The 26,929-nt window shown below is 52.6% G+C and overlaps 1 protein-coding gene across 1 annotated transcript in view; it reads left to right on the top strand.

The window, feature by feature from the left end:
* The window catches only part of VWA3A (von Willebrand factor A domain containing 3A), a 70,799-nt gene that overhangs the window by 31,567 nt on the left and 12,303 nt on the right, over positions 1–26,929 (top strand). The window contains exons 7-24 of the mRNA XM_081090310.1: positions 7,243–7,349; positions 9,459–9,584; positions 9,867–9,975; positions 10,159–10,224; positions 12,337–12,462; positions 13,872–14,007; positions 14,109–14,212; positions 15,280–15,360; positions 15,827–15,921; positions 17,298–17,417; positions 19,042–19,116; positions 19,261–19,405; positions 19,793–19,988; positions 20,895–20,965; positions 23,893–24,045; positions 24,667–24,750; positions 25,550–25,796; positions 26,481–26,578. Coding sequence (XP_080946436.1) covers positions 7,243–7,349; positions 9,459–9,584; positions 9,867–9,975; positions 10,159–10,224; positions 12,337–12,462; positions 13,872–14,007; positions 14,109–14,212; positions 15,280–15,360; positions 15,827–15,921; positions 17,298–17,417; positions 19,042–19,116; positions 19,261–19,405; positions 19,793–19,988; positions 20,895–20,965; positions 23,893–24,045; positions 24,667–24,750; positions 25,550–25,796; positions 26,481–26,578 — 2,139 coding nt within the window. The remainder of the gene's footprint in view (positions 1–7,242; positions 7,350–9,458; positions 9,585–9,866; positions 9,976–10,158; positions 10,225–12,336; positions 12,463–13,871; positions 14,008–14,108; positions 14,213–15,279; positions 15,361–15,826; positions 15,922–17,297; positions 17,418–19,041; positions 19,117–19,260; positions 19,406–19,792; positions 19,989–20,894; positions 20,966–23,892; positions 24,046–24,666; positions 24,751–25,549; positions 25,797–26,480; positions 26,579–26,929) is intronic.

Genomic DNA, 26,929 nt, shown 5'->3' with positions numbered 1-26,929 from the left:
CAGAGGGCTGGGCCTCAAAGGGCTGGCGCTCTAGTTTCTGCAGCGAAGTTGTTCATCTTCCCCTGGTGACAGGCAGCTCCAGATGGGATGGGCTGCATCTCCAGGTCAGCTCCCAGGCCCTGAGTGCGGCTGCCAGCCAGGGTAGAATGTGCCTTCTGTAATCAGAACAAAACAATCACGGTTAACAGAGCAGGACTAATATTTCTTCCATTTCTAGCTGGTTCCTCACATTCTGTTGCTGCCCCTGCCATTTCCCCACTGCTGTTTCCATCATCTCATGTCTATGAGGTTAGTTTTAGATGAAAAACCTCATCCTGCTGGACTGCATTTGCTCCTGTCTTAGCAGTTTGTGGGGAAGGAAGACAGCAAATGCAGGCTCTCAGAAGAGGAAGACGGTGAATTCAGCAGCAGGCTGTCAGACTACAAAAACAAACAGGAGAAAACTAAAAAGAATTCCTGTGGCTCAGACAGGCTGGGTAGCCAGGAAATTAGGTTGGCTAATCAGTTCCCAAAATCCTTCTTGTTGTTTACCTTGGAGATGGTTCCCTAATTTGTTGAAGGTTGTTTTCTATTAATTGAGAATTGTCAGAAAGATTAAAACAGCACATTCCTTTACATCCCGATCCTCTAGCACTGCCTCCCTGGCCTGGCCCAGCTCTTGATTCAGCCACGCACAGCCCTGGAGTGGCATTCAGGGCTTTACCTGCCACAAGCCAGCCGGGCCACTTCTGCCCTGAGGGAGCTGCCACTCCCAGCATAACGAAGAGGTCAGAGCCATAGTCGGCAGGGCTCCCAGGGGAGATCATCGGTGCAGTCTGCTGCCACGGCCTGGGAAGGTCTCTTCAGGTTCGGACCCTGTGATGCTTCTGGGGCAAAGACAGTCAGTCGTCCTAAGGAACAAGCCCCCGGTGCTGCAGGCAGGGATATATGAGTAACAGTCACCCCACATATCAGAAACCAGAGGCTAGCAGCTTGGTATGTCCATTACTGTAAGGAAGGGTGAAATTATGAGAACCACTCACATTGTAGTTATTAGATATTTAAAGACAAAAACTAGAACACCCAGCAAAAGTGAGCTATTCACTACAGGAAATGACTGCAGCACCTTTAGAGAAACTATTCCGGCATCCTTTTCCCAGACAGGGGGTCCCAATGCATAAAGGTCGGCAGCTATGACTTTCTCCCTAAAATGAATAGATTAATTCTATATATTAGCAGTGTGTCCCAACTCCTACCAGGCAAAATGTAAAGGTCCGTTCCATATAAGTTCCTCCATTGCCAGCTTCAGAGCAGTTGGTGTGGTGAGAAGCACGTCTCAGGGTCCAGTCCATTTCTCCTCCGGTTGGCCCATCGTCCTTGCTCTGCTCATGTCTAACTGCCCACCACACCCCTCAAGGATCCTGGCTCTGAATTCTTTCATGGAAAAGGGGCGTAGAGTCTCTTCTGAAACTACTTCATGCTGAGGAGGGGCGGAGGTTTCTTTCGGAGCCAAGAGGCCCTTGCTCTCTGTCAGAGGGACGATGAGGCCTGGGCGTGGAAGGAGGTGGCATGGTGTCTAGAGGTGGTATCCTCTAAGTACGAGTAGGGCTTGTAACCTGGTAGAGATAAACTGTGTTATAAAATTTAGTACTATTGGGCAAAAATTAGAAGAGCAAGAATTATGGCAAATGGCCTGGTGGAAGGATAAAAACATTTCAATTCTAATAATTCTCCCTAAAATCACCCTCATTTTTATTAAAGAGCCAAATTAATGCCAATTTATTTACTGTAGTAAGTCTAGTTGCAATTTGGTCTGATTGTTTGCATGAACACAATAAGAATAACAGTTGATCAGCTAGGCTTTATATATATATATATATATACATATATATATATGTATGTATATATATATATATATATATATATATATATATATAAAATATTTTTTTTTTTTGCTGGAATCTCATGATCAAGCTTCAGTTAGCCCCACAGGGCAAAGACCCTAAGCCACCTAGCTGCTATTAGGTTTTCCTGCAATACCTCTGTACACCTGGATGAATTCAAGTTGAAGTTCCCAATGATGTCTTGAGGTTCCTTCCTTACCATCTCTCAGGAAAGCAACCTTTGTTCCTTACCTGGAAAGACTGCCATGAACCATGTGACCAAGCAGGGTACCAGGCTTATCTCCAAGGGGCTCTTGTTAGCATCATTCCTTAAAGCTTCCTGCTGATAACCAGAGTCCAGTATGTTAGACATGACATTCCAAAGTCTTCTTAATAAAACCATAACTGGAAACTGGTCTTATTGAATTCATGCAAAGAAATCTTTTGCCATGACTCACTCATTAAGAATTACCAAATTCCGGAGGGATCAGGTAGGGAGAAAAATATAATTTACCAAATTGCTTTAAAAATGCTTCCTATATCTGGAAAAAAGTCAAGAATCAGCAATACTTTCAACAAAAGTTACAAAAACTATATAATTATTTTCAGTTCATTCAGTCCCATAGTCAATTGTTTCTTCTGATTTTTCCTGCCAATATTTCTATAAATTCAGATACTCTAATAGAGTTCTGATAATTTTCATCCAGTTTGAAGGGGGTGATATGAAAATGTCAGAGTCCTTTCCATGGATCCCTCAGGAGATGTAACATTTTTCCAAACACACTATAATAAACACCAACTGTCTCTAAATGACAAGAAGAAATTTAAAATGACACGGTTATTGATTGATTATAATGCAAATGACATGGAATCTTGTTCTTTCTGAAAAACACAATATTCCACAATATTAAAACAATCAGTTATAACTGAAAGCATATCAGAATCTATTTTAATAATATGCATATATAAATATAGTTACTTCTTTATTTGACAAAGCTTCCCATGTACCTGAAGTATAAAATTTTCCTTCATAAAGAGAGAAAAGCAAGTTCTTGAGGCATTCCAGGGCCTATTTCTTAAAATTAAAACCCTGGGAGAGTTGTCAAATTTATTTTACCAAAAGATTATATATCATCATCATTATTATTATGGAACAGTATTAGAAGTTTATTCTTTCTAAGTGACAAAAGGGTATTAAACACAAACAAAGGCAAGCAAAACTTTAGTTCCCACAATTAAGATCACTTTTTAAAAGTAATTAAGTACCTGATTAAAATAACAGAATGTATAATTATTTCAATAATTTATAGAACTTTTGCTTCCCAGCTGCTCTGAGTTCTAAATATTCTTCTGAGTCCTACTAATGACTACGCCAAGTGTGGGGGCAGTTTCCTTCTTGAACCCTGTCTGCTACAGTAACTGTTGGGTCTGGGCCCCTCTGCCAGGGGCTGGACCTTCTTGGATGCCTGGTCTTAGATGGAGAAGCCATGAGAAGTTGTGGATGTATAAGAATGGGTTTGGCTCAGTGGATAGAGCGTCGGCCTGTGGACTAAAGGGTCCCAGGTTTGATTCCGGTCAAGGGCACATGCCTGGGTTGCAGCCTCAGTCCCCAGGAGGGGGCATGTAGGAGGCAGCAGGTCAATGATTCTCTCTCATTATTGATGTTTCTTTCTTCCCCTCTCTCTTCCTCCCTGAAATCAATAAAAATATATTTTTAGAAAAGAAAAAAGAATGAGTCTTTATTGTAGAAGCCAGTGGCCATATCGCCATCAGATAAAACAGTTCTTCACAACAGTCCCATACAGGCAGCCACACACGTCTACATCTTTCCTACGAAGCAACATCAGCCTCTGCCCACAACTAATATCTGAGCAGCGCACGCTGCCCCTAGACTCACTGCCTATCCGAGGCACCTGGGCTCTCGCGCTTGACTCTCTGGCCCTCCCCTCTCTCAGCCTTTCCTGCACTCCTCTTGCATCATCATCATAAGCAGCAGCAGCACACTGGCTGGTCAGTAACGTATTAAGCCACTTAGACAAGAGAGGCCAGTTGCCAACAGTGACATCAGTCATTTGCGTTATAGAAGGGCACAGTGTACCGTGAGATCGCTGTGGCCTTGCAGCTGTGTAGTCCTTGGACATTCTGATTAAGGTTCCCAGGTTCAGCCCTAGCTGGTTTGGCTCAGTGGATAGAGCATCGGCCTGCAGACTGAAGGGTCCCAGGTTCAATTCTGGTCAAGGGCACATGCTCAGGTTGCGGGCTCAATCCCCAGTAGGGGGCGTGCTGGAGGCAGCCGGTCAATAACTCCCTCTCATCATTGATGTTTCTCTCTCTCTCCCTCTTCCTTCCTATCTGAAATCAATAAAAAATATATTATATATAGCCGAAACCGGTTTGGCTCAGTGGATAGAGCATCAGCTTGCGGACTGAGAGGTCCCAGGTTCGATTCCGGTCAAGGGCATGTACTTAGGTTGCGGGCACATCCCCAGTAGGAGATGTGCAGGAGGCAGCTGATTGATGTTTCTCTCTCATCGATGTTTCTAACTCTCTATCTCTCTCCCTTCCTCTCTGTAAAAAATCAATGAAATGTAAAAAAAAAAAAAAAAGAAACTTAAAAAATGTTATAAAAATATATATATATATATATATATTATATATAAAAAAAGATTCCCGTGTTCAGAGTGGCCTTGGCCATCCAGCATGCTATCAACAGGCCTTTCACACTCTGCGTTGTCTGGACTATCCGGCGTCTCTGGCATGGTTCCCACACTAGGCAAATACAGGAAAGACTTTTTCCCTTTTAACAGATTGGAAAAGGAATAAACAAATTCTGTATTAGCTTACTTTAGGTTCACTTTCTAATTAAACTATTCAGATTACCTATAATTTCCTTTTAAGATTTCTCCTCACAATCCTTCTATAATTTTCACAAATCTCCTTATTCATTTAGCTTTAGAACAACTTAATTTCCTTTTCCTTTCAAAAATGCATCTTTATACTTCATGCCTTCTATTACTAAAACCATACAATTTTTTCCAATTAGTTAGAATTTTTAACTCTTAGAAACCTTAAATTTTAGGTGACAAGTAAGTATTTAACATTTCTCAGATTAGCAATACATTCACATTTTAAAGAGATATAATTCAAATAAAATACATGACATATTCATTAATAGATTCAAACCTATCTTCTATATTCTCTGTAATAAAAATCCAAAAGTAGGCAAACTCAGTATCCTGTTATTTCAAAATACCTAGATATTTAATAATTTTTACTATTTAACCCAGCAAACTCCGAAGTTCTGTTACCAAAGACTTTGGAAAACTGTTTAGGCACATATAATTATCACTGAAAGCTTGATCATAAATCCTTCATTTTAGTTACATATATTTATTATGTCTTAACAGCTTTGAGATTTTAAGCCAACTATTATTACCCAAGGTGTTTTTTTGACAAAGGGTAACTCATGGGCTTATTCTGCTTTACAAACAGGGAGTGGCCCCCACTGCTCCTTTGCAGCTGCCGGAGGGCACGTCCGCATCTCCTGGGAGAAAGACTTGGGGGTTATTTCCCACATCTTTCTTTCTGAGTCATCTCTAACAACATGAAGTCTTGCATGTAAGAAAAGATCTTTACACAACAACAGAAATAAGCGAGCAAGCACCTGTGCAGTAAATAAATGAATTCTCTCAAAAGGCTGCCTGGGACATCGGCCTCAGAATCTTATGTCACACTAACCCAGCACAGCGAATGACGAGAACTCTCCGCAGCTAAGAGTTTCTGGCGGCTCATGCCTTGAAGTTCCTGCAGTCCCTGCCATGAGCAGCTGGGGCCCCAGCAAAGTGGGAAGTGCCCCATCCTTAAACAAATTAACCCAAAAAACAGGGACACAAGGCAACAGTCAACAGAGACACTCCTACATACAATGTTTACAGGCGTGCCCAACCCACAGGCATGAGCTCACACCTTGTCCTGGTCTATCGACACAGACCCCACAGAATGCCCGGCATTTAAAAAACCACAGAAGCAGAGCAGTGCCTCTTGTTGCAGAGGGATCTGGCTAAGGGCCATCCGGAGCTGACCAGGCTCACCCAGTGGACACACGCCTTAAGTCCAGGCGAGAGGCAGGACAACGCCTCCCATGACACACACAGCACACACAGCACATGCTTCCTCACAAGGAGCCCCGACAGGAGGCAGCCACTGCTGCTCGTGCCCTGCAAACACACTGATTCCTCCCACAAAAACACTCGATTCCTCCAATCTAGGCCTTAGCCGAGATGACGGGGATTGCTGAGGCTGTGGCCGGGACTCAAAACAGGAAAATTCCTGGCAGCGCTGCAAATAGGGTCCAGGCCTCGGCCCTAGATCCCCCAGTCCAGGCAGCAAGAGGGGTTCCCGATATTCACCCAGGAGCCCCTCGCTTACCTCCCTTCGTGGTCGCCAGAATATGTAACAGACAATCAGTGGGTCCGGGCTGCCTGTCACTACTTGAGCCATTGAAGCAGAGACAGGATTGAATCCTGTGAGCGTTTATTCCAGCACTGCCGGCCGCAGGGAGAGCAGCAGGTCAGCCGTGGAAGTCTGTTCTGCACCCACCATAAGCGGCTGCTTACATTGGGCAGGACAAGGATTATATGGGGAAGGAGGCAAAGGGTGTGCCAAATGGGCAGTTTACGGTAAGCACAGGACTTACCTCCAAAGGGCTGGCGATTCTGGTGTCTGCAACAAAGTTGTCCATCTTTCCATGCAGAGAGGCAGCTCCAAATGATGGGCTGCGTTTCTGGGTGAGCTCCCGGCCCCCAGTGAGAACTGCCAGCCAGGTTAGAATGTACCTGCCTTAATCAGAGCAAAACTATCACGGTTCACAGAGCAGGGTTGATATTTCTCACAATTCTCGCTGGTTCCCCAACATCCTGTTTCTGCCCTGGCAATAGTACCCTTGAAAGGAGATTCAAGTGGGTGCCCAGGGGGGCGCAGGCGGGCTCTTTGTCAGGCTTTCCTCTATTTCCTTGGGTTGGGGAAAGAGCACGAGTTCATGCAAACTACCCACCCTCCTCCCGGGGTCCTCCGGGCTTGATGCCATCTCCAGTTCTTTCCCCGACTTCCCCACAGTGCCCTCTCGCTTTCACAGTTCCCACGTTGGCTCCTGCTGCGCATGTGCTCAGAAAAATGACCCTTCCCCCGCCCTCTCCAGTTAATCTGGTGGGTACACTGATCCCTGGAGTGGCCCTGAAGCTGTCTGTCCTGCCTGGTCAAGTAGGCGGGATCCCTGGGTGACTGTGAAACTGCTGATTCTACTCGATCCTGCTTAACCAGATGCCTGGCTCCCTCCGTCCATTAGTAACTGGCTCCCTCCTCTGACGTTTCTGTCCACCAGAGCCTCATTGATGAGCAGCTGAGCCACAAGGAGAAGCTGTTCGTCCTGGCCTTCGGCACCACCACCAGCGCCCTCTGGCCAGACCCTGTGGACGTCAGCGCCTCCAGGTGAGTGGCTACCTGGCCAGGGTGTTCACTTGGTCATTTTCCTCCTGAGCGTCAGTTTCTTTAGTGCATGATTCAAGTGCAAACCCAAGACCCCAACAGGTAAGTAACTACAGAGAGGCAACTCACAAAAGCAGAAACTCCAGGAGCCCATCACCTTTGGGAAAGGGTCACCCTCACAAGCAGCCACCAGATGAGAAGACAAGACGACCACGAGACACCATTTCTGTCCAGCAAACTCGGGGGCAGTTTTGTTGCTATTTAGAGGGAGGGCGGGAGGAGCATGGGTTGGGAGCCTCCGCATGTGTCCCACCCGAGCTGGAACCTGCCACAGGCATGTGCCTGACCAGGAGTGGAACCCACACCCCTTGGTTAAGGGACAGTGCTCCAACCAGCCGCGCCACCCCTCCAGGGCCACCTGCTCTTGTTAATAGCGACACCGTATCCTGCCGCACAGATGCACTACCGCCTCACTAGCCCTGTGTTTGGGAGCTTCTCGTTGGGGGAGCAGTGAGCGGGAAGGTAGGTAAGAGCTTCTATTTATACCACTAAGTAAAACGTCTTTTCCGTGAAGGAAGTATCTTTGACTCCTGCCATGTGCTAGGCACCCTCATGCGCTGTCTTAGCTAATATTTGTGGCCAGTTCCCATTTAGCAGATGAGGAACCTGTGACTCAGGTTAGGGGCGTGCCCCAAGCAGCGGCGCCAGAGTCCAGGGAAATGCAGGAGCGCGGGCTCCTGGGACGGGTCTCCTTGCGGCACTGGTGGCAAAGAGGCCCCTGCGAGCAGAGCCGGGCTCGGCTCCAGCAGGGCTGGCTCTGAACCGGCTCTGACAGCTCTGGGTGGCCTTGGCCAGCCCGGCGCCTCTCTCATGAGCAGGATGAGGCCAAGGGCACCTGCCCCTCACTAGCTGTGAGGATGAAATGAAAAACAAGTGCTGGCCTGTGGCAGGTTCTCAGTGCAGACAGTGTCGTTACTGTGGTGTCCACCTTAGTCAGACGCCGTCCCCACTGTCCCAACTGGAGGCGAACTGAGGTCGTCCGGCCAGCAGTTCCTCACCTCCAGTCACGCCTGGACGGCGTGAAGTCCATCATGTCCCTGCCACGTGTTCCATCACTCCCTCTGCACCCCTGGCTCTGCTGTCCATCTTCCTCCTATCAACCCCATTTACTGTGGAAGGAGCTCCCATCTGCACCATCGCTGGGAAGGCCGGAGTCCTTGCCACAACTAGAAAGTGGCCAAAACATAATCTGAGGAAAGCACAGGAAATGGTGATGTTAATCCCAGCGTGAGACCTACTGACCAGGAGGTGCTAGGCGTGGATTTGTTCTTTCTCTGTGTAAAAGGGGGACACACTCTACCTGGTTTGGCTCCGTGGATAGAGTGCCGGCCGCAGGACTGAAGGGTCTCGGGCTTGATTCTGGTCAAGACTTGTGCCTTGGTTGCAGGCTTGATCCCTGGCTCTTAATCCCCGGTTCAACCTCTCTCTCTCTCTCTCTCTCTCTCTCTCTCTCTCTCTCTCTCTCTCCCTCTCTTCACCCCTTCCTCCCTCCCACCTCCCTTCCACTCTCTCTAAAAGTCAATGGGAAAATATCCTCAGATGAGGAAGGATTAACAACAACAAAAAAGGGAGAGCCAATAGTTATGATAACGAAAGACAGGTTTCTAGCAACAAGCTGAGATTTTGGTTTTTTTAGATCAGACTGAAAAGAAATGCAAAGAGCAGAACTCTCTCACTAGCGCCATGTGAGGTGTTTACCCAAGAAAGCCTGCGCTGCCCTTTCCCTGCCACCAGTGGTGTGCCCCCCATCCCCCCCAGAGGCCTCTGAGTGTTCGGGGTTACCGCCACGCTGCGGGCTGCGGGCTGCCTCCCAGGAGGGTTCGCCAGACCCTCTGACAATAGAGTCACTAAGCTCTGGCCCTAGAGTCAAACCTGTTTGAATTCTGTGTTGCCAGTTGGTTAGTGTCATCCTAACTCTGAGCCTCAGTCTCCTCATCTATGAAATGGGAAGAGAGGCATTCCCTCAGAGAGCTATCCTCAGGCTCAGATGAGCGGGCGCTGGTCCTGGTGGAGCTGGGACCAGGTTGCTGGCCGCCCTCGCTGTCTCCTCAGCCTCCAGGAGCTCAGACTCTGGGTAAGGAAGCCGCAGCCGGAAGGAGGCAGCAATCTGCTCCAAGCCCTGAGGAAAGCCTGCGCTCTCAAGGGGCTGACTTCTCTGGTGGCCATACTGGGAAGCTGGTAGGTCTCCTTTCCTCAGTGGGTAACAGACTACATGGAGGGGCCACGAACCGGGTTAGAAGGGAGAGCATCACGCATGACTCCTGACACATGCCTGACGGATGAGCCGGCTCAGGGCTGCCAGAGCGGCCAGGCCTGTGCTGTGCCCTGCCCGCTCCTCACGGGTGACCTGGGACACAGGTGGCTGGCTGGACCCTGCAGATGTTCCCTGGAAATGATCACTTTGCTCTGAAATGATCTCATGCCAGGGTGCCCCCTTACCTTCCTCCGTCTTCTCCCCAGCCCAGACCAGCCTCCTGAAATCCTGTCTGACTACATCCAACAGGCCACCCTGGGCAGGGGCCTCCACACCCACCTTGTCACCTACCAGTGCGAGGACCGGGTGCCCCCCGTAAGTACTCGCAGCTTTCCTGGTGAGGGGCAGCCTGGGCGACCTGTGTGGACAGGCCCCGAGCTGTGGGCCAGAACACGGTCTCCCCGGTCGGAGGGGACGTGCTGGAGGCCGGAGAGGCTGGGCAGGAGAAAGCTGTCGGAGCACTGGCAGGGCCTGGAGGGTGACCGTGCCATCCCGCAGGCCGTCCTGAAGAACCTCGCGGAAGCTGTTGGGGGCCACTACCACTGCTACACCCCAGAGTCGGAGGTAAGCCACTGCCCGCTGCCCTCACCCTGCCGCTGCCAGGGTGCCTGGGGCCCTGGGCCGGGCAGGCCAGGCTGCGTACTCGCTTCCCTCTGGCCCCAAGCTCATGGGCTTACACAGGTCTAATCAGGTTCAGATGCATGTGTGGGAAGAACAGGAAGTCCCAAGAGATCCTGTGGTTAGATGTGTGATGAGCTCGTTGCACACCCGTGAGGCTGCAGGCGTTTGAAAGCCTCGTGGGTAGAGTCCTGAGTCTGACCAGTTGCCGCCATGTGGGCCCCAGCAAAGCTCTGAGTCTGCATCAGCGGCCCCAGTTCTCTCCTCGACAGCCCCCCTCCCCGCTCCTGCCGGGATCCGCAGCAGTCATTGCTGAATGAGCAGTCAATCCGTTACCAACCCACCACCCCTGGCCTTGCCCTGTTACCTGTGTCCACAGTGGAGGCAACACCAGCAAATGTGTGTAAACGCATTTGGCAGACAGAATGCAGCCATCCGGCCGCTCACAGGCTGCCTGGCCTGCTCACCACTCAAGCCGCCAGGCCCGCGTAGCTGCCTCGCGGCCTGTGCAGGGCCCAGAGGAGCATGTCTCACAGGGAGCGGACGCCGCGGACATTCTTCCCAGCAGCGCCCTCGTGTGCCCTCATTGCCCAGGTTCTGTGTGCAGGGGTCACAGACTACAGGCGCTGGGAGGCCCAGTAAATAAATGACTTAAGAGAGATTAAGAGAGATTTCATCGTAAAGCCTGTGGTCCTCTTGGCGTATCTGTTGTTTTTCCACTCTTTAAAAAAAAAAAATTATTTTATTGATTTTTTTACAGAGAGAAAGGGAGAGGAATAAAGAGTTAGAAACATCAATGAGAGAGAAACACTGATTAGCTGCCTCCTGCACACTCCCTACTGGGGATGTGCCCGCAACCAAGGTACATGCCCTCGACCAGAATCAAACCTTAGACCCCTCAGTCCACAGGCCGATGCTCTATCCACTGAGCCAAACTGGTTAAAGCTGTTTTTCCACTCTTGACAGATGGATATCATGAATTTCACTGTCCCCTTTAACATGAGCAAAATGCCAGTGTGAGGACGATAGCGCGTGATGACGGACTCCGGGGGCAGCAGGGGGCGCGGGGCCGCCTGCAGCGCAGCCCGGCCAGGCCCTGCTCGGTGGGAGTGTGGCCCCTGCTGCCAGGTCCTCCGGCTTGTTCAAGAAGAGCCAGAAGTCCGGGTTGTTCTATGCTTGTTATTTTTTACATTTAAAATAATGAAGTGAAAGTCACATGACATACAGTCAGCCGCCTCACAGTGGATTTACAGTCACAGTGCGAGCAGCTGCCACCTCCTGTTCCAAACGCTCCCATCTCCCCAGAGGGAAGCGCCCACCACCAGGCAGCCACCCCCTGCCCCCGCGGCTCCTGGCAGCCACCGCGCAGCCGGCCTCCCTGGGCTTGCTCAGCCGGACGTCTCACGTAAAGGGAGCCCCCTTCCTCTCGTGGCTGCTGTCACTCAGGCAGTGTCTTCAAGGCCCACCCGTGTTGCAGCCGGTGCAGAGCGCCGCTCCTGGTCACGGTGGGAATGTTCCGTTTCCTGGGTCTGCTCGCACTCTCCAGTCACTGGCCATCTGGGTGGCTCCCAGAGTGAGCTGCCACAGGTGTTGGTGTACAGGTGTCCGCGCCCCGTTTTCCAGGATTTGAGGTGGACACCGAGAGGGCAACCCGGGGTCCTAGGCAATTCTGCTTGTTTTTGTGAGGAGCCACCACACCGGTTTCCACAGCGGCTGCACCTTTCACATTCCACCCGCAGCGCACAAGGGTCTCGAGTCTTAGCATCCTGGCCAACACTGACTATAGTCCTTTCAAAATTATCATTATTACGTAGCCCTAATAGAGGGTGTCAAGCTTCTTCACAGTTTTAAGGTCAGGCAACCCTTCACTTGTCTAAGCGCTGCGGGCCGGTGCTGTCCGTGGGACACGGCAGGTTTGGGAGCTCTGCCCCGCGCGTGGGCCAGGCCATGCGCCAGGTTTAATGTAAGGCAGGTGCTGGTCGCTGCCTGCCTCTGGCCTGGGCTGCGGGCAGGCGGCCAGGTGGCCTCTAGCTGGCTTCCTGCTCCTAACACCCCCAGATCTGTGCCAGCCCCGACATCGAGGAGCTGCTGGCGGAAATGCAGAAGGCCCAGAGCCTCCTGGGCCACGTCCATGCCCTGCACCAGAGCACCGCCTGCCCGGAGCTCAGCGGCCTGATGAAGGAGGTAGGTGGGCGGGAAAACTCTGGGACCTTCTCGGGAGGCTGCCAGCTGGCCTCGCCCCACTCTCCTTCCTCACCGCCCAGCCCCCCTCCTGGAAGTGAGAAAGGCAAAGCCTCTCGCTCTGAGCTGGGTGGGCCCCGGCCTCCCACTGTGCCCGAGGGGCCCGGAGGGTCTTCTAACTGAGGAATTGGGCATTTCCACTGCTCCTTCCCAGCGCAGCGCGTGACGAACGTCACCCCGCACAGAGTAGGCTGTCTGAGATGCCTCCCCAGGCTGACTCAGGGCCAGCGTCCTGCGCAGCGACAGTTACCTGATCGAGGGCAGAACAGCGCGCGCACCACAAGCGCTGGGTGCTGCTTAGACGCTGTTCTGTGGACAGAGCGCTGGGAGGCGGCGTCCTGGCCGGGGCAGGAGAGCACCGCCTGGACGGCTGCACGTCGGCCCAGCTCTCCTGCTGGTTCCCCAGAACCACCATGGCATCCAGTCATGACCACAGCTCTCATCTGCTGAGCGTGCGAGGGAAGGGGCCGGGTGCTGAATTCTCTGAAGGACTTGTTTGTTCTTTCAGCGGCAGTAGATTATCAGCCCATCTTACAGATGAGCAGACTGAAGCCAGCAGGTTGACTAACGGCTCTGACTGACCCGGGGCTGCTGGGCGGCCACACCCTTGTCAGAGTGTCCCAAAGTGAAATGCATGTACTATGTGGGGTTCACAGGTGATTGTAAGGCGATACATAGATTAATATTTTTAACATTATATATTTAAATCTACTCATCAATAGATCTTTCTAAAATTATTTAAGTACCAAAAAGGAGTCTGTTTTTGAAAGCAAATTAAATTGAATATTAAAACACTTTAATGCCATATGTTTAATTTAAAAATAAACTGGGTAGATAATAGCGCAGTGGTATGCAGGTATAGCAAAACTCATGAGAACGGAGCTCAGGTGTACAGTTGGGAGTTGCTGTTCTACGTTTCGCTTCTGCATGAGCTGTGTGAGTTAGTCCCTCAGAACCTCAGCCGTTCAGCTTATAAACGTGGGCAGAGAGGCCTGGCCGGACCCAAGCTTCCACTTGGCTGGTGCAGAGCTGCGTCTGGGTTCCCTGAAGCCTGGGGTTGGGGCCACATAGGGGACACGCAGCAGGAAGCCAAGGTGAGGACCCTAATGGATAAGGATGGAAAAGCAGCAGGAAGATGAGCGCACGAAAGAGGAAGTGAATTGTTGGGTACATCTTTCTCCTCCCCTGGAACTCCCAGAAATCTCCAGGAAGGGGGGGTGAGGGTGTGGATGGTGAGAGGGGAAGGCAAACTGCCTTTAATACGATGCCCCTGGGGGAGCTGTGGTGGGAGACTGAATACTCAGCAGCTCTAAAGTGTGGTTATGTGATGAGGCGTTTTCATTTTAATTTAGATTTCCACAGAGATTGCCCAAGGGCCACTCAGAGATCTCCTGCCTAAACCCCCAAAGCACGAAGCTCCCCTCACAATTGAGTTCCCAAACTTGGACAAGACTTCTGCAGAATGGCTCAAGGTCAATGGCCTAAGAGGTAAGTCCCCGAGGAGGGTGGGCCGAGAGCGAAGGTCCCTGACTCGGGCACCAGCCATGGGGTCTTGACGCGGTGCCCCAAGCCGTCGTTTGTCCTTACAGCCAAGAAGCTGAGCCTTTACCAGGTCCTGGCGCCCAACGCGTTCGCTCCCATTGAGGAATTTGTGCCTATTCTCCAGAAAACGGTGTCGTCAACTATCCATGAGGTGACTCAGACTCCGGTCTCTCCATCCTCTGCGGGGAGCTCCTCTGTGGCATTTCCCTTCATAAATGTTCAGAAACAAGAGTCAAGGCAGAGCCCGAGGAGCAGGGCCTGTGGGCCCTGAGAGGTCCCGGCTCTCCTCCCATCTGAAAAGGAAACGTGGGAGGTGGGGCAAAAGGGAGGGAATTGGGAACCACCGTCCCCCCACTCAGAACGCACTCGCTCTGTGTGTCCTCCTGTACCTGGCACAGACTCCTGCCATAGCTCCTATAACATGTCAATCTGTGTATTTGTTACATGTCCAGATCTCACCAGATTATGAACCCTTAAAAAGAAAAAACTCTGTATCGCTAATCTGTAGTACAAGTCAGCAGTTAATGAATGTTTACTGGATGACTGAGTGGATGGAGGAAGGAAAGGAAGGATGAATGGGTAGATGGGTGAAACTGTTGATGAATGCGTGGACATGTAGGCGGATGGATGGATGGATGGATGGATGGATGGATGGAAGGAAGGACATGTGAACAGATGGAGGGAGAAATGGAAGGATGAATGACATGATAGAATAAAAAAGATAAAAGGATGAAAGTAAGGATGGAAAGATGGAGAAATAGAAGGAGTAATGAATGGAAAGATGGAAAATAAAAGAGAGATGGATAATTCACTCAGTGGATGGATGAATGACTAGGCAGATGAATGATACTTTGAGACATGGATATGACAATTTGGTGGAGGATGAAAGAAGATGAACAAATTTGACTTCCAAAGTGTCCATGAAGGCCTATCTAGGTTCCCAAACCTAAGGCCCATGGCCAGGGTGTGTTTAAGGTCTCTTACTCTGTGATTGGCAAAACTTCCAACCATGTTTTATAACAAAGACTCCCGTGTTCAGCAGAGCCTCCAGGGTGGCAGCCTGCCTTGCTGTCCTGAGGGCCTCTGCTGCCAGCGCCAGGCCAGGCCGTGACCTGGGCATGGGGGTGGGCACACTCTGCCCCCAGAATTTTAAACTTAAAATTCTTCCTCACGGTGTGCTTCCATTCGCCTGCGCGCCTCCCGGCACACCGAGTGCAGAAGGCAATGGTACAGCTTCAGTGGCACGACGGGACGGTGAGGAATGTCCACGTGGACCTGCCCTTCCTCTATGAGTACCAGGTCGGCCATGGGCCCGTCAGTCAGAGCATGGCGTGTGTGTGTGTGGGGGGGGGGGGGGGCGGGGGAAGGGGAGGGAGGCACCAAGTGATGTGGAGATACCAGGCCAGTGACTGAATTCTCTCCTGTAAACCGAGGCTGTGCTCCACCCACAGGGCACTTTTGGAGCCTTTTCCACCCCATCCATCCCAGGCAGAGACCTGGATGCCCAGACAAAAGCTTCTAATAAAAAATTAAAAAGTAAAGCTTCTAATCCTTTGACAAAATCTACCTCCTCCCAATATGAGGCAATGAGAGACTTTTCTCCTCGTGGTCTCAGGGCAGCTTGTCCATGATTAGTGGGATGTTCATACCCATGGCCGTGGCGCACCGTTCCCAGAAGCCGACTGGGGTGCACCCCTCCTCCCAGACCCTTTAATCGGCCACGCTCTGTGCAGTCGCTCACCCCGTGTGGCCTGTGGGTTTGCAGAAACAGCTCAGCAGAGCCATGCGGATGTATGAGAGGCGGATTGAGTGGCTCTCGCTGGCCAGCAGGAGGATCTGGGGCACCGTCTGCGAAAAAAGGTACTTTCCCCTGAGTCGTGTTCCTGTCCGTCATGGGTTTGGTTGTGGACGCAGCACATTCCCAGCTCACGGATTCCCTATTGGAAGCCTCAGAAGCCATCACGTAGACTAAGGACGGCAAACCACTCAGCAGAACCCTGGGGGAAGTCGCCACCAACCTCAGTAACATCCTCACTGGGTAACTCGGGGTTCTTCCCATTAAGAGGCAACAGAAACGAGTGCGGATGGGCTGAAACAAGCTAGTGGAGTCTGGTTAAGGTGACGCAAGACTCCAAAGCAGATTGGCTGGCTGCCTTCATGGCTCGATCCAGAGACCCGTGTATGTCAGTCTCTCTCCATCTCTCATCTCTCCTCCGATGGCTTTGTCTTCAGGCGGCAGGCAGCTTTCCCCTCCGGTTTTAGCTTCCCAGAACTTGGGGCAGGGGCCGTCCAGGAGCTCTGCACCCTGACCAGGGGGGCGTGATGTCCTGCTTCCCACATGCCCACTCTCAAAGCTTGGGGTAGGGTCAGCTCTACCCAAAGCAAATGGAATGATAGAGGCAGAGGCGTGTCCCAAAGGAACAGGATGCTGTTGCCACAAGAGGTAGTGAATGCTGACCAGGGAGAAGCAGTGGGTACCCATTAGAGCCATTATTCTCATTCCATACCTTATTTGATATGTCACCTTTACAAAATAACACACTTTGTAATAATACTATACATCTCTTCTATCCTTTAATTCTTAACCCTGTGAGGAGTCGTCTTATAAACACTGTAGTTTATAGTGAGCATGACAAGGGTCAGAGGGGTTTTGTGACTTGCCTAAGGTCACACAGGAAGTGGGCATGAACCAAGGTCGTCTGATTCTAAATCGAGTGGGTTTTCTTTTGTTGTCTACAGGTGTCTCAAAATGAGAACGGAGGGAGGAGATGGGAACATAAGATTTGAAACAGTGAAAGGAAAAAACTGAATGGGGCTAAAGATCTTAAAACAGAGAAAGGAAACAAAAAAGATACAAACATTTCCCCAGAGGCCCAGATCCCATAATGCCACATCCTACTTGCTGGCCGTGCTTCCGTTTTTCCTTCAAAGACCCCGACCTATAGTGATACTGAATGCTAGTGCTTTAACAAGGAGGGATGTGAAACTCATTGCGTGCAGCCCCGGCCCTCGGCCGTCTCCCCCAGGAGACTTTTCCGGGTAGGACCTCCTGAGAGAGAGGTTCCAGCACCCAAACCTGCTGGAACCCACCTCTGCTGACCTCCACCCAGAGAAAACTTGGCCAGCTGTGCACCTGGCATGTGAAGTTCCCCGGAAAACACTTTAAAGAGTAAAACGGAACAAAAAGAACACTATCCGAGAGATTCGGTTCTCCCGGAGCTTGTGTTTCTGCGCAGGCTGGTGGTACTGCTCGACCTGTCCGCGGCCAGTTCCACGTACATTATTCATATCCAGCACTCCCTGCGGCTCCTGCTGGAGGAGCAGCTGTCCAACAAGGATGCCTTCAACGTCATCGCGTGAGCTCCCGTCCTGGTCCTGGTCCTGGTCCTGGTCCTGGGGGAGGCGGCGTGCTTGGCCTGGCCGCCGGGCTGGGGCTCCTGGCAGGCAGCGGCTCGGCAGATGTTCTGAGCACCCTGCTTCCTGGGACGGCCGTCTGTTTATCTGCCTCGAATGATCGTGTTTGGGGCGTTGAATAATTCAATAGTTGCAGAACAGTCCCACTGGGGAGCAGGTAATGAGCAGCCCCGAAACACACTGCCCGATCGGCCAGGATAAAACAGCTCCGCCCACTGCCCCACTGGGCTTCAAACTGAGAAGCACGAGAGGGAAAAAGAAGGGCCCAGGCATGCCCCTAACTTGGGTTTGGCAAGGCACAATAGTTCATTTAGGGTTTCAATTCTAAATGTTAACTCTGTGTGTAGCTATATAGAATTAAATTATATAGGTATAAATATGTGAAACTATATATATATTTAAATTATGTAAAATATAATACACATTTAAATTATATGTTTACATATAAATAATTTAATATATACATTTAAAATATAAATAGAATTAAATATTATATATTTATATATTTCAATTATATATAGCTATGTATAATTTAAGTATATACATAGTTTTATACATATTTTTAATTGCATACCATTTTTTAAAAAATATATTTTATTGATTTTTTACAGAGAGGAAGGGAGAGAGATAGAGTCAGAAACATCGATGAGAGAGAAACATCGATCAGCTGCCTCCTGCACATCTCCCACTGGGGATGTGCCCGCAACCCAGGCACACGCCCTTAACCGGAATCAAACCCGGGACCCCCCAGTCCACAGGCCGACGCTCCATCCACTGAGCCAAACCGGTTCTGCAATTGCATACCATTTTAACTAATTGGAGGAGAGAGAGCCAAAGGGCCCACTTGAACTATACATTTACACACCTTCATATCTAATAGGGAGTGTTCTGAGCCTATTAAGTCAGTAGTTAATATTATATATTATTCTGTATCAGAGCCTAATCTTTTCATAATAAATTCCAAGAAAAAATGCTTTGAGAAACATATTAAGCATTGTTTTCATTCACTTATCCATCCAACCATTCGTTCCGCAAGCTTTTACTAAAAGTCCAGGCGCAGAAGTTCAAACACAAATCCTCCCTCGGCCCGCATGGCCTCGAGGGACACAGGCTGAGCAAGGCTCTGAAGGGACTGGCTGTGCTGGCTGGAGTCCAGGTGGGATCAGTGTGAACCACGGAGAAGGCACCTTTCCTTTGATGAAGGGAGGAGCCTCTTCTCAGGATTTAAATTCTGCCTCAGAAAAGGTGAAATGATACATATGAGAAACAGACGGACTGTGGTGCAGATAGAGGGGGACGTGTTGTGAGCGTGAGTCGGTGCCAGGGAAGTTTAAAAAGGGAGAAAGGACTCCCTTCCAGGCGGCCAGGGTGCTCCTGGCTCTGCCCTCACCGTGACCGTCCGGGCAGGTCATGACAGCCAGGTCTCGGCCGGCCCAGGCTGGTGACACCCCAACATTTTGGGGGTGGAATCAGGATTTTGGTCTCCTTAGAGCCTGGGAGCCCAAGGAGCTGGGACCCAGAGTGGACCAGCCTCCTGCCTGAGAACGAGCCCTTTCCTTCCCTCAGGTTTGGGAGCACCGTCGAAAGCTGGAGGCCCGAGATGGTGTCCATGAGCCGCGACAACTTACAAAGCGCCTGGCAGTAGGTGGCGGGCAGAGGCTGCACCTGCCAGGCCTGCGGGCAGCCTGGGTGGCTGCTCTCTCCATCCCCCGCCCCACTGAGGGGCAGTCCCTGCCCCTGTTCTGGCCTCACCCGCCTCGCTCAGCAGGCTCTCCTGCCTCCCAGGTGGGCCCTGACCCTGCAGTGCCGCGGCAGCAGGAACGTCCTCAGCGCCCTGCGCAAGGCGGTGGAAGTGGACTTCAAGGACAAAGACAGACAACAGTCGCAGGGCATCTACCTCTTCACAGGGGGCATCCCCGACCAGGACATGGTAGGTGCTCCGGTCCCGGCACCCCCGTCCTCATGACCCCACAGCGTCCCCGGGTGGCTGCTGGCCGCTCCTCTCAGCACGGCTTTCCCAGCTGGACTTCGTGTGCAGGAGACCCGCCGGGGTGGTGTGGGCATGCAGAGCTGGCCCCGGAGGCCTGGCCGGGGCCTGCGAGTCTGCGTTTCTAATGCGCTCCCAGGCTGTCACCCGGCTCTCAGGTCCAGCTCCCGCCACACCCTCCCCAGATAGGGAAGTTGTGACCCAGCTCAGCCGTCTTTCTACCCTCGGCACCCAGTGCTCACCTGGCACGCAGTAGGCCCTCGAGAAAGATGATCAGGCAGAACCGATCTGGGGCCAGCAGGTTTAAGAACCCCCACCCTCTCCCCCCAGCCCACGCTCAGCGCCTACGTGGCTGAGGCCTGCGGGGGCTGCGACCTCCAGCTGAACGTGTGTCTTTTCTACGTGGGGGAGCCGCCGATGGACACCACCCCACCCGCCTGCTACGCCAGCCGCACCGACACGGCCGCTGCCTACCGTGAGGTCACCCGGGCTGCTGGTGGCCGTTTCCACTGGTTTGGAGACACAGGTGCGTGAGTGTTGGCTGGTCCCTCCACCTCTCTGTCTCCGGGAACCTCAGTACCAGCACCGCGCCCTGCGCCAGCGATGTATTCCAGAAAGGCAGCGTGAAAACCCCATCCCAAAACGGAAAGCTGCTGCTCATAGCACGCGTTCGCCGCCAACGGATGGTGGGATGGCGGCACACCAGTGCGAATGTACTTAACCTGCAGGCCGTACCCTCACACACTGTTAGAACGGTCCATTTGTGCAACATGTTCTACCGTAATTTTTTAAGTCAAAAAGAAAAGTGAAACTGTTTAAATACGTTAGAATGTGAGAGCTGGAGGGGCACTAGAGGTCCCTTAGTTTAGTGTTTCCCACGGGGGAGTGTTCACAACAGGTGGGTGAAGGCAGTTGCTCACAGAACTCATTGTGATAGCTGGAGGGGGGCAGACAATGCCACCCCAAAACATGCCTCAAGGCATCAGAATTGTTGTGAGCTGATGCCAAAAAAGCTCTCTCCCTTCCCCCACACAGTCTAAAAGTAGGACACAGGCCAACTTCAGAGCCTGTCTCCTTAGTCATGGTGCTCTAGTTCTTCTCAGACTAGTCAGCAATACTTACTACAGACATCAGCCACTTTAAGTAATCCCAGGGTGGGTGATTTCACTCACTGGAGTATACCAGCACCCTTGCTCCTATCTGCTCTTCCTGTGGGTGCAAGCTCTTGCCTGGGTGCTGGGTCCCATGGCCATCCCCACTGGTGGTAACCTCGCTGTAACTGCCACTGGACTGTCGGGGTGGGGACTGGTCAGCTCAGCCCATAAGACCCCACCCTGCCGCTCCAGCTCAGGTCACCTCCATGGGCCCCTGCTGCACCGGCACAGATCGGGCTGGGACCGGGGCTCCTCCCCCATAAATTCTTTGTTTCCAGGCATTTACGAAAGTGACGACATCAACGCCATCGTGTCTGAGATGGAAAAGGCTCTCAACTACTCGCAAAAGGTATGCTTTGGGGTGGGGAAACGAGTGCGCTGGCTTCTATATTATTTCTGGGACTGCACACAAAGTGCCATGAACCAGGTGCTTAGAACAGTAGGCATGCATCCTTTCATAGTTTCAGCGGCTGGAAGTCTGACATCAAGGTGTCAGGAGGACCATTGAAAGGAATTTTAGGGATAACATAGGCAGGTTTAGGGAGTCCTGAGAATAAAGAGGGTCCATGGTGGAGGAATGCATAGGTGAGGGCTTGGAGCCTCCAAAAGGCATCCATTCACAGCGGATAAAAGTCACGAAGTGTGGGGAAGAGGGAAACACTTTCGCAGAAGATAGAGAAATGTGGACAGATGGTGGAAAGAGGGGAAGATTTTCACAGGAGATAGAGGAATGTTACAAGGTAAGGGGGGATGGGGAGGGGGGCGCCACGCGGGTTTTGGACTTTGAATTTGATGTTCTGCAAAAGGGTGGCCAATCCAAAAAGCACGGGGTCATAAAATGGGGAAGGGGTCCAATTCGAAGGAAGCATGAAGAGACAAAGAACTACAGCATTTATAAACATCAGCAAGAGAGGCTTTGGGGGTTACCCCCTTGGGTCCCCCTCCCTACGTGAGAGTCTGAATTTGCTTCCAATAAATTTCCACCCTTTTACTAGCACGTACCTTCAGTCCGTGAAATGTATTCTTCAAACTTAGTGAGATAAGAACCCGCAATGGGGAGATCCATCCCACACACCGCACCCTCCGCCGTGTTCCCGCTGGAGACTCTGGGAAGGGTCCGTCAGTGGCAGCTGGTGTTAAAGAAAAAATATCGCCCTGGATGCTGGTTACAGTGTCAAGGAAGACTTTATGCAAGACTCTCGCAATAAGGGAGTGCGATCGAACCAGCTCCGAAGACAGCTGGAGTTTACGGCCAGTGGCAGAGTGAGGGTTCACGAATGGGAAATTACTAAGAGAAACGTGTTTAGCTTTCGAGAACAGGGGGATTCTTGCTAAATGGACTTAGCAGGATTCCTGCTGAAGGCTGGTCAAGGACTCAGACATCAGGGTGGGGGGTGAGGGACTTGATCAGTGGTGGGGGATTCTAACTAAACTGACTTGGCAAGATTCTTTGCTAAAACTGGCTTTAGCAGGACCAAGTTGAAGCCTCGTTGAGAAGAGGGCTCAGAGGGGCCGGACTAAAGTTTGGGCAAGGAGGGCGTCCTGGTGGCTGGCAGTCCTTGGCTCACGCAGCAGGCGGCCTCTGTCCCGTCTTCACATGCTGTCCTCCCTCTTTGTGTCTGTCCCTGCTCCCCTTGGAGGGGGACCTGTCATATCAGAGTGAGGCCACCCTTCCCCAGTACGACGCATTAACTCACACCTTAGTGGCATCTACACAGACCCTGTTCCCAGGTAAGGTCACAGTCACAGGAACCCAGGGTTCAGACTTCAGCGTATCTTTTGGGTGACATGAACTCATCCCACAGCAGCTTCCCCCTCATTCCTGATCCACTGACCCCCAAGGCTTCAGATGAAACATGAGGGTTTCCTATAGGCATTGATTTTAGGTCTGTGGGCTGTACTTTCTGGCCTTCTTTGCGTTCCTTGAACACATCGAGCTAATTCCTAAACTCAGGGCCTTTGCACCTGCTATGTGCTCTGTCTGTCATCCCCTCCCAGATCATCCATGGATTGTCCTTGTTATCCAAGACTCACTAAAATGTAACTTCCTCAGAGAAGGGAGTTGAGCCATTCGAGGTGAGATTAGAGAGGTAGAAAGGGGTCAGATCTTGTCAGTAGCAATGAGAATGGAAATAAGGGAAAACCCATGAGAAGAGTTGGGGGAGGATTGACCAGAGGTGTGGCTGATTATACGGGGTGACGGAGAGAAAAAAATCCCAGAGTAACTTCCAGGTTCCCCACTGGGGGTCATGGGTGACAGTGGTGCCCATTGACCAGGAGACAAGAACAGGCCCTCCGAAGGGAGTGTGGTAGGTGCGGGGAGGGTAGGCCTGGGACAAAGGTGAGCTCAGGGAGCCTGCTGGGGCCTGTGGATGACAGGTGAAGGTATGGTTCAGACCATTGGGGAGGATAAGGGCCGGGGCAGGGCCAGCCCTGCGGATGGACAGAGAGCTCAGGTGGCCATAGTCAGGCAGTGGAGGGGACTCAGACTGACTCACACTTTACTCACCGCCATTGCAGAGCAGCACCCACTGAGCCACCCTCACGTCCCCTTCCTCCCTGTCCAGTGCGTGGGCTCCCCTGGGTGAGCCTCCCGGAAATGGCCTCTCTTTGTTTGTTTGTTTTAAATCCTTCTCCTCTGGTCCCTCATCTGATAAACTCATTCACAAGACATGCATGGGTGATGATGGTTTGATGCACACTCCCAGGGTGTTATTTACATTCCAATGGCGTGTCCTGAGCTTTGGTTGAGAAGAATTACTGGAGAACCTTTCAGGCAGTTGTGGGTGACGGAATCAACTATGACATACTATTCTGCCAGCTGGGGAGTTAGCCCCCAGCATCTTGCGGGCCGACCGGCATTTGTGGATGCTGGGCCCACATATGGAAAGAGCAGTGGCTTCGGAGCCACACCCACCTGGGTGTGACTGGAAGGCCCTCTATATACCAGGAGTGTGGCCTTGGGCTTTAGTTTCCTCATCTGTAAAATGGGGATAAGATACACTTGCCTGACCTTTGAGACACCCAGATTGTAACTGGCCCAGTGCCTGGTGCATCCCAGACGCTCCGTACATGGTACTTGTTATTAATGGATTTGGTCCACGGTGTCTGTGCCCCCATTCTAGGGACAGAAAGAGGAACCCAAGGATCCTAGCAGACGCAGTCTCACGCTCCCGTGTGTGTGTGTGTGTGTGTGTGTGTGTGTGTGTGTGTGTGTGCGTGCGCGTCCTGCTGGGGCTCCGGCACTGGTGCTGCTAACCGCCCCTCCTGTCTCAGTGTGCCCTCCTGGTGTCCTCCCTGAAGAACCAGTCCAGAAAAGACCTGGAGAGGGCAGCCCTCCTGAAAGAAAAGCCGAAGACGCTCAAGCACAGAAGCCAGCCTAAGAGACTCTATCCTTCCGCGCCCACAGCCGCCTCGGCGGCCAGAATGGTTTGACTCCCTCCCCAATAACACACAGGATGTTGTTTCTGCCGTGTCTCCGGGTCTTTCCTAGATCTCGCAGTGCCCTGGGCCAGGGGTCTGGGGCAGGGTCCTCAGGAGAGTGTCCTGCGGGTGCCTCCAGTCCTGGCCTCTCGGGGGACCTGCTTCTCAGCTCGGCACCTCTGGCCACCTCCCCACCCCCACCGATGGCTCTGCCTGGCTATCCCAGGCTTGGCCCCGATCTGGGTCCTAAGGGCCCCCTGAGATTGGAACCCACCTGACTGTAAGGCAGGCGGGCTCATCCCGGAGGGACTCGGGGGCACGGGAATGAGGCTGTCAGGTATCCAACGGGCTCTTGCTGCAGCTGCCCAGGGCCTGGCAGGAGCCCACGGATGGCCTGGCTGCTTATCTGCAGTCACAGCCCGTCAGCTCTGTCCTGCATAAACCACCCGCCTCGCGCCAGAGGGGCCTGGGGACGTCTGGCTGGGGAGACCCAGACGCTGCTCAGGAGCGGAGGGGCCGAGAACTCGCAGCTCCCGGCCTCGGGCCGAACTTCTCCGGCAGCGCTGCCTCACTCCGGCCCGGCCGGTTCTGCGAGAGGCTGTCACACAGGCACTGCTCTGCTTTCAGGGCCGCCACCAGGTTTCAGGAACCTCCCCAGTTCTGAGGCGAAGCCCTGTCATCCCAGGATCTGCCTCTCGGGCCTTCAGCACTGTGAGCTGGCTCCCTGCGGGGGCCTCTAACGGCGACCTCCCGAGCCCAGGGCCGGCCGGGAGTCAGCTCATCCCCAGGTCCCAGCTGGTCCAGGGCCCTGCTGACCTCACGGTGCCCACGTTCTGGTTGTGTCCAGTAATGAAGGGCCCCTCCCTTAGAACAGGTGCCCGGAAGGGCACAGCTACCGAGTGGCCGCCTATGGGGCTGGAGGCCCAGGAGCGCTGGCCCAGGAGGAAGAGGAGTAGGTGACACGAAGAAAGTTCCTGCAAGTCCACACGCATGCACTATTTCACCTCAAAAGCCAGAGCCCCCTCTGAATCTGCAGCAGGAGATGAGGCCAAAATGTCTGAGAATCTGGTCCCTTAGGCCCCGCCCTGAGAAGATTCCTAATGGGCAGATTGAGGCTGGGGTGACGGGTGCCCCTGCCACAGAAGATAGGCCGCTGACGGGAAAGGCCACCTGTTTTCTAGAGCATTAGAGACGGCCCTGCCAGGGAGAGCAGTCCCCCCGCGAGAGGTGTGATGTGGCGTCCGCTCGGTGGCAAGGCGGGCATCCCACCAGGTGAGGCTGGGTGGGCTGGGGCACAGGCTGTGGTGAGGCGTGTGAGTACCGATAGGCACCACGGTGATCAGCGATCAGGAGTGTTGATCCTGCGCCGGCCCTTCGCCAGGACGCCCGCCTGAGCTTGCAGCGGTGCAGGTAGCCGGTCAGCTCCCCACGTCACCGGTGAAGGAAGTCAGGGTTGACAAGCATGACTGGTGCCCGCGGGTGGCGACGGGCACAGGTGTTTTTATGAAAGGACTCAGCTCCCGGTGCCTCACTTCCAACATCAAAGGCGTGGCCGAGTGGCTATGAGCAGGGTCCGGGGACCCGCGGACCAGGGTGGAAGCTGCTCTCCTTCCTGGCGCTGGGAGCTGGGGGCAGAGAGCACCCACTCCAGCCTCAGGCCTTCTGTCCTCCAGCTGCAGCCCGGTCAGCCAAGGAGGAGCCTGGAGCCGGGGGGAGGAAGACCCACACCGGGGAAGCAGAGGCCGGGAGTCGCGAGGGTGAGTCGGAGGATGCGGAGCCGGAGCTGGGAAGGCCCTGCCTGTGGGAACTGCGCGGTCATCGCAGGCAGCAGAGCCCTGGACCAGGCTCTCCTCACACTAGGTCCCCGGCCAGGGGGACAGGCACGCAGTCTTACACGGCAAGAGAGTGAGGAGGGTCAATACTGGGGTCCCCGAGGCCCCGGGTCCCGGGTCCCATGGTCCAGGTGCCGCACAAGGGACAGTGCCTCCGCCCGGGGCCCGGGGAGGGCGTGGAGATGGGGCCCCGGCCAGCCTGACTGCTGCCAACGGGGCACAGATTCCCGGAACCAATCCCTGGGGTGCGGAGAAGAGAGTCCAGCAGGTTTGCCGGGATCCACCTTACAGCCTCCCTTTCTACCTCTCAGCAAACTGCACCTAAGGACTTGGTTGGCAGAGAAACTGACATAAAAAGAGAGCCATGGGGAAGGGGAGGGGAGGGGAGGGAAGGGGAGGGGAGGGGAGGGAAGGGGAGGGGAGGGGAGGGAAGGGGAGGGGAAGGGAAGGGAGGGGAGGGGAGGGGAGGGGAGGGGAGGGGAGGGGAGGGGAGGGGAAGGGAGGGGAAGGGAGGGGAGGGGAGGGGAGGGGAGGGGAGGGGAGGGGAGGGGAGGGGAGGGGAGGGGAGGGGAGGGGAGGAGCACAAGGTAACCTCACTGTTCCTCGCAGACTCGGGGTACAGAAAGCACCCTCAGGGAAGGGGCACAAGGAGGACTGGCTCGTCTCTGGAGTTGCCCAGAAAGGACGCAATCTGCTCAAGCCACGAGGTAGTAAGCTGTCTGCACCAGCACATGTCCCCTAGGCCAGTGATGGCGAACCTATGACACTCATTTTTTTGGTTGATTTTTCTTTATTAAATGGCATTTAAATATATAAAATAAATATCAAAAATATAAGTCTTTGTTTTACTATGGTTGCAAATATCAAAAAATTTCTATATGTGACACGGCACCAGAGTTAAGTTAGGGTTTTTCAAAATGCTGACACGCCGAGCTCAAAAGGTTCGCCATCCCTGGCCTAGGCAATACTTCCTTCTAGCAGCCGTGCTCAGAGGATGGGCATTCCGGGAAGCGAGGACACCCCTGCTTAGAGTGACTGCTAAGGGTTACATAGACCTG

This window comes from Myotis nattereri (assembly GCF_964212035.1).
Source record: "Myotis nattereri genome assembly, chromosome: 4".
Taxonomy (NCBI): Eukaryota; Metazoa; Chordata; class Mammalia; order Chiroptera; family Vespertilionidae; genus Myotis; species Myotis nattereri.
The sequence above is the reverse complement of the archived record's forward strand: the minus strand, read 5'-3'. Positions and strand labels throughout refer to the sequence as shown.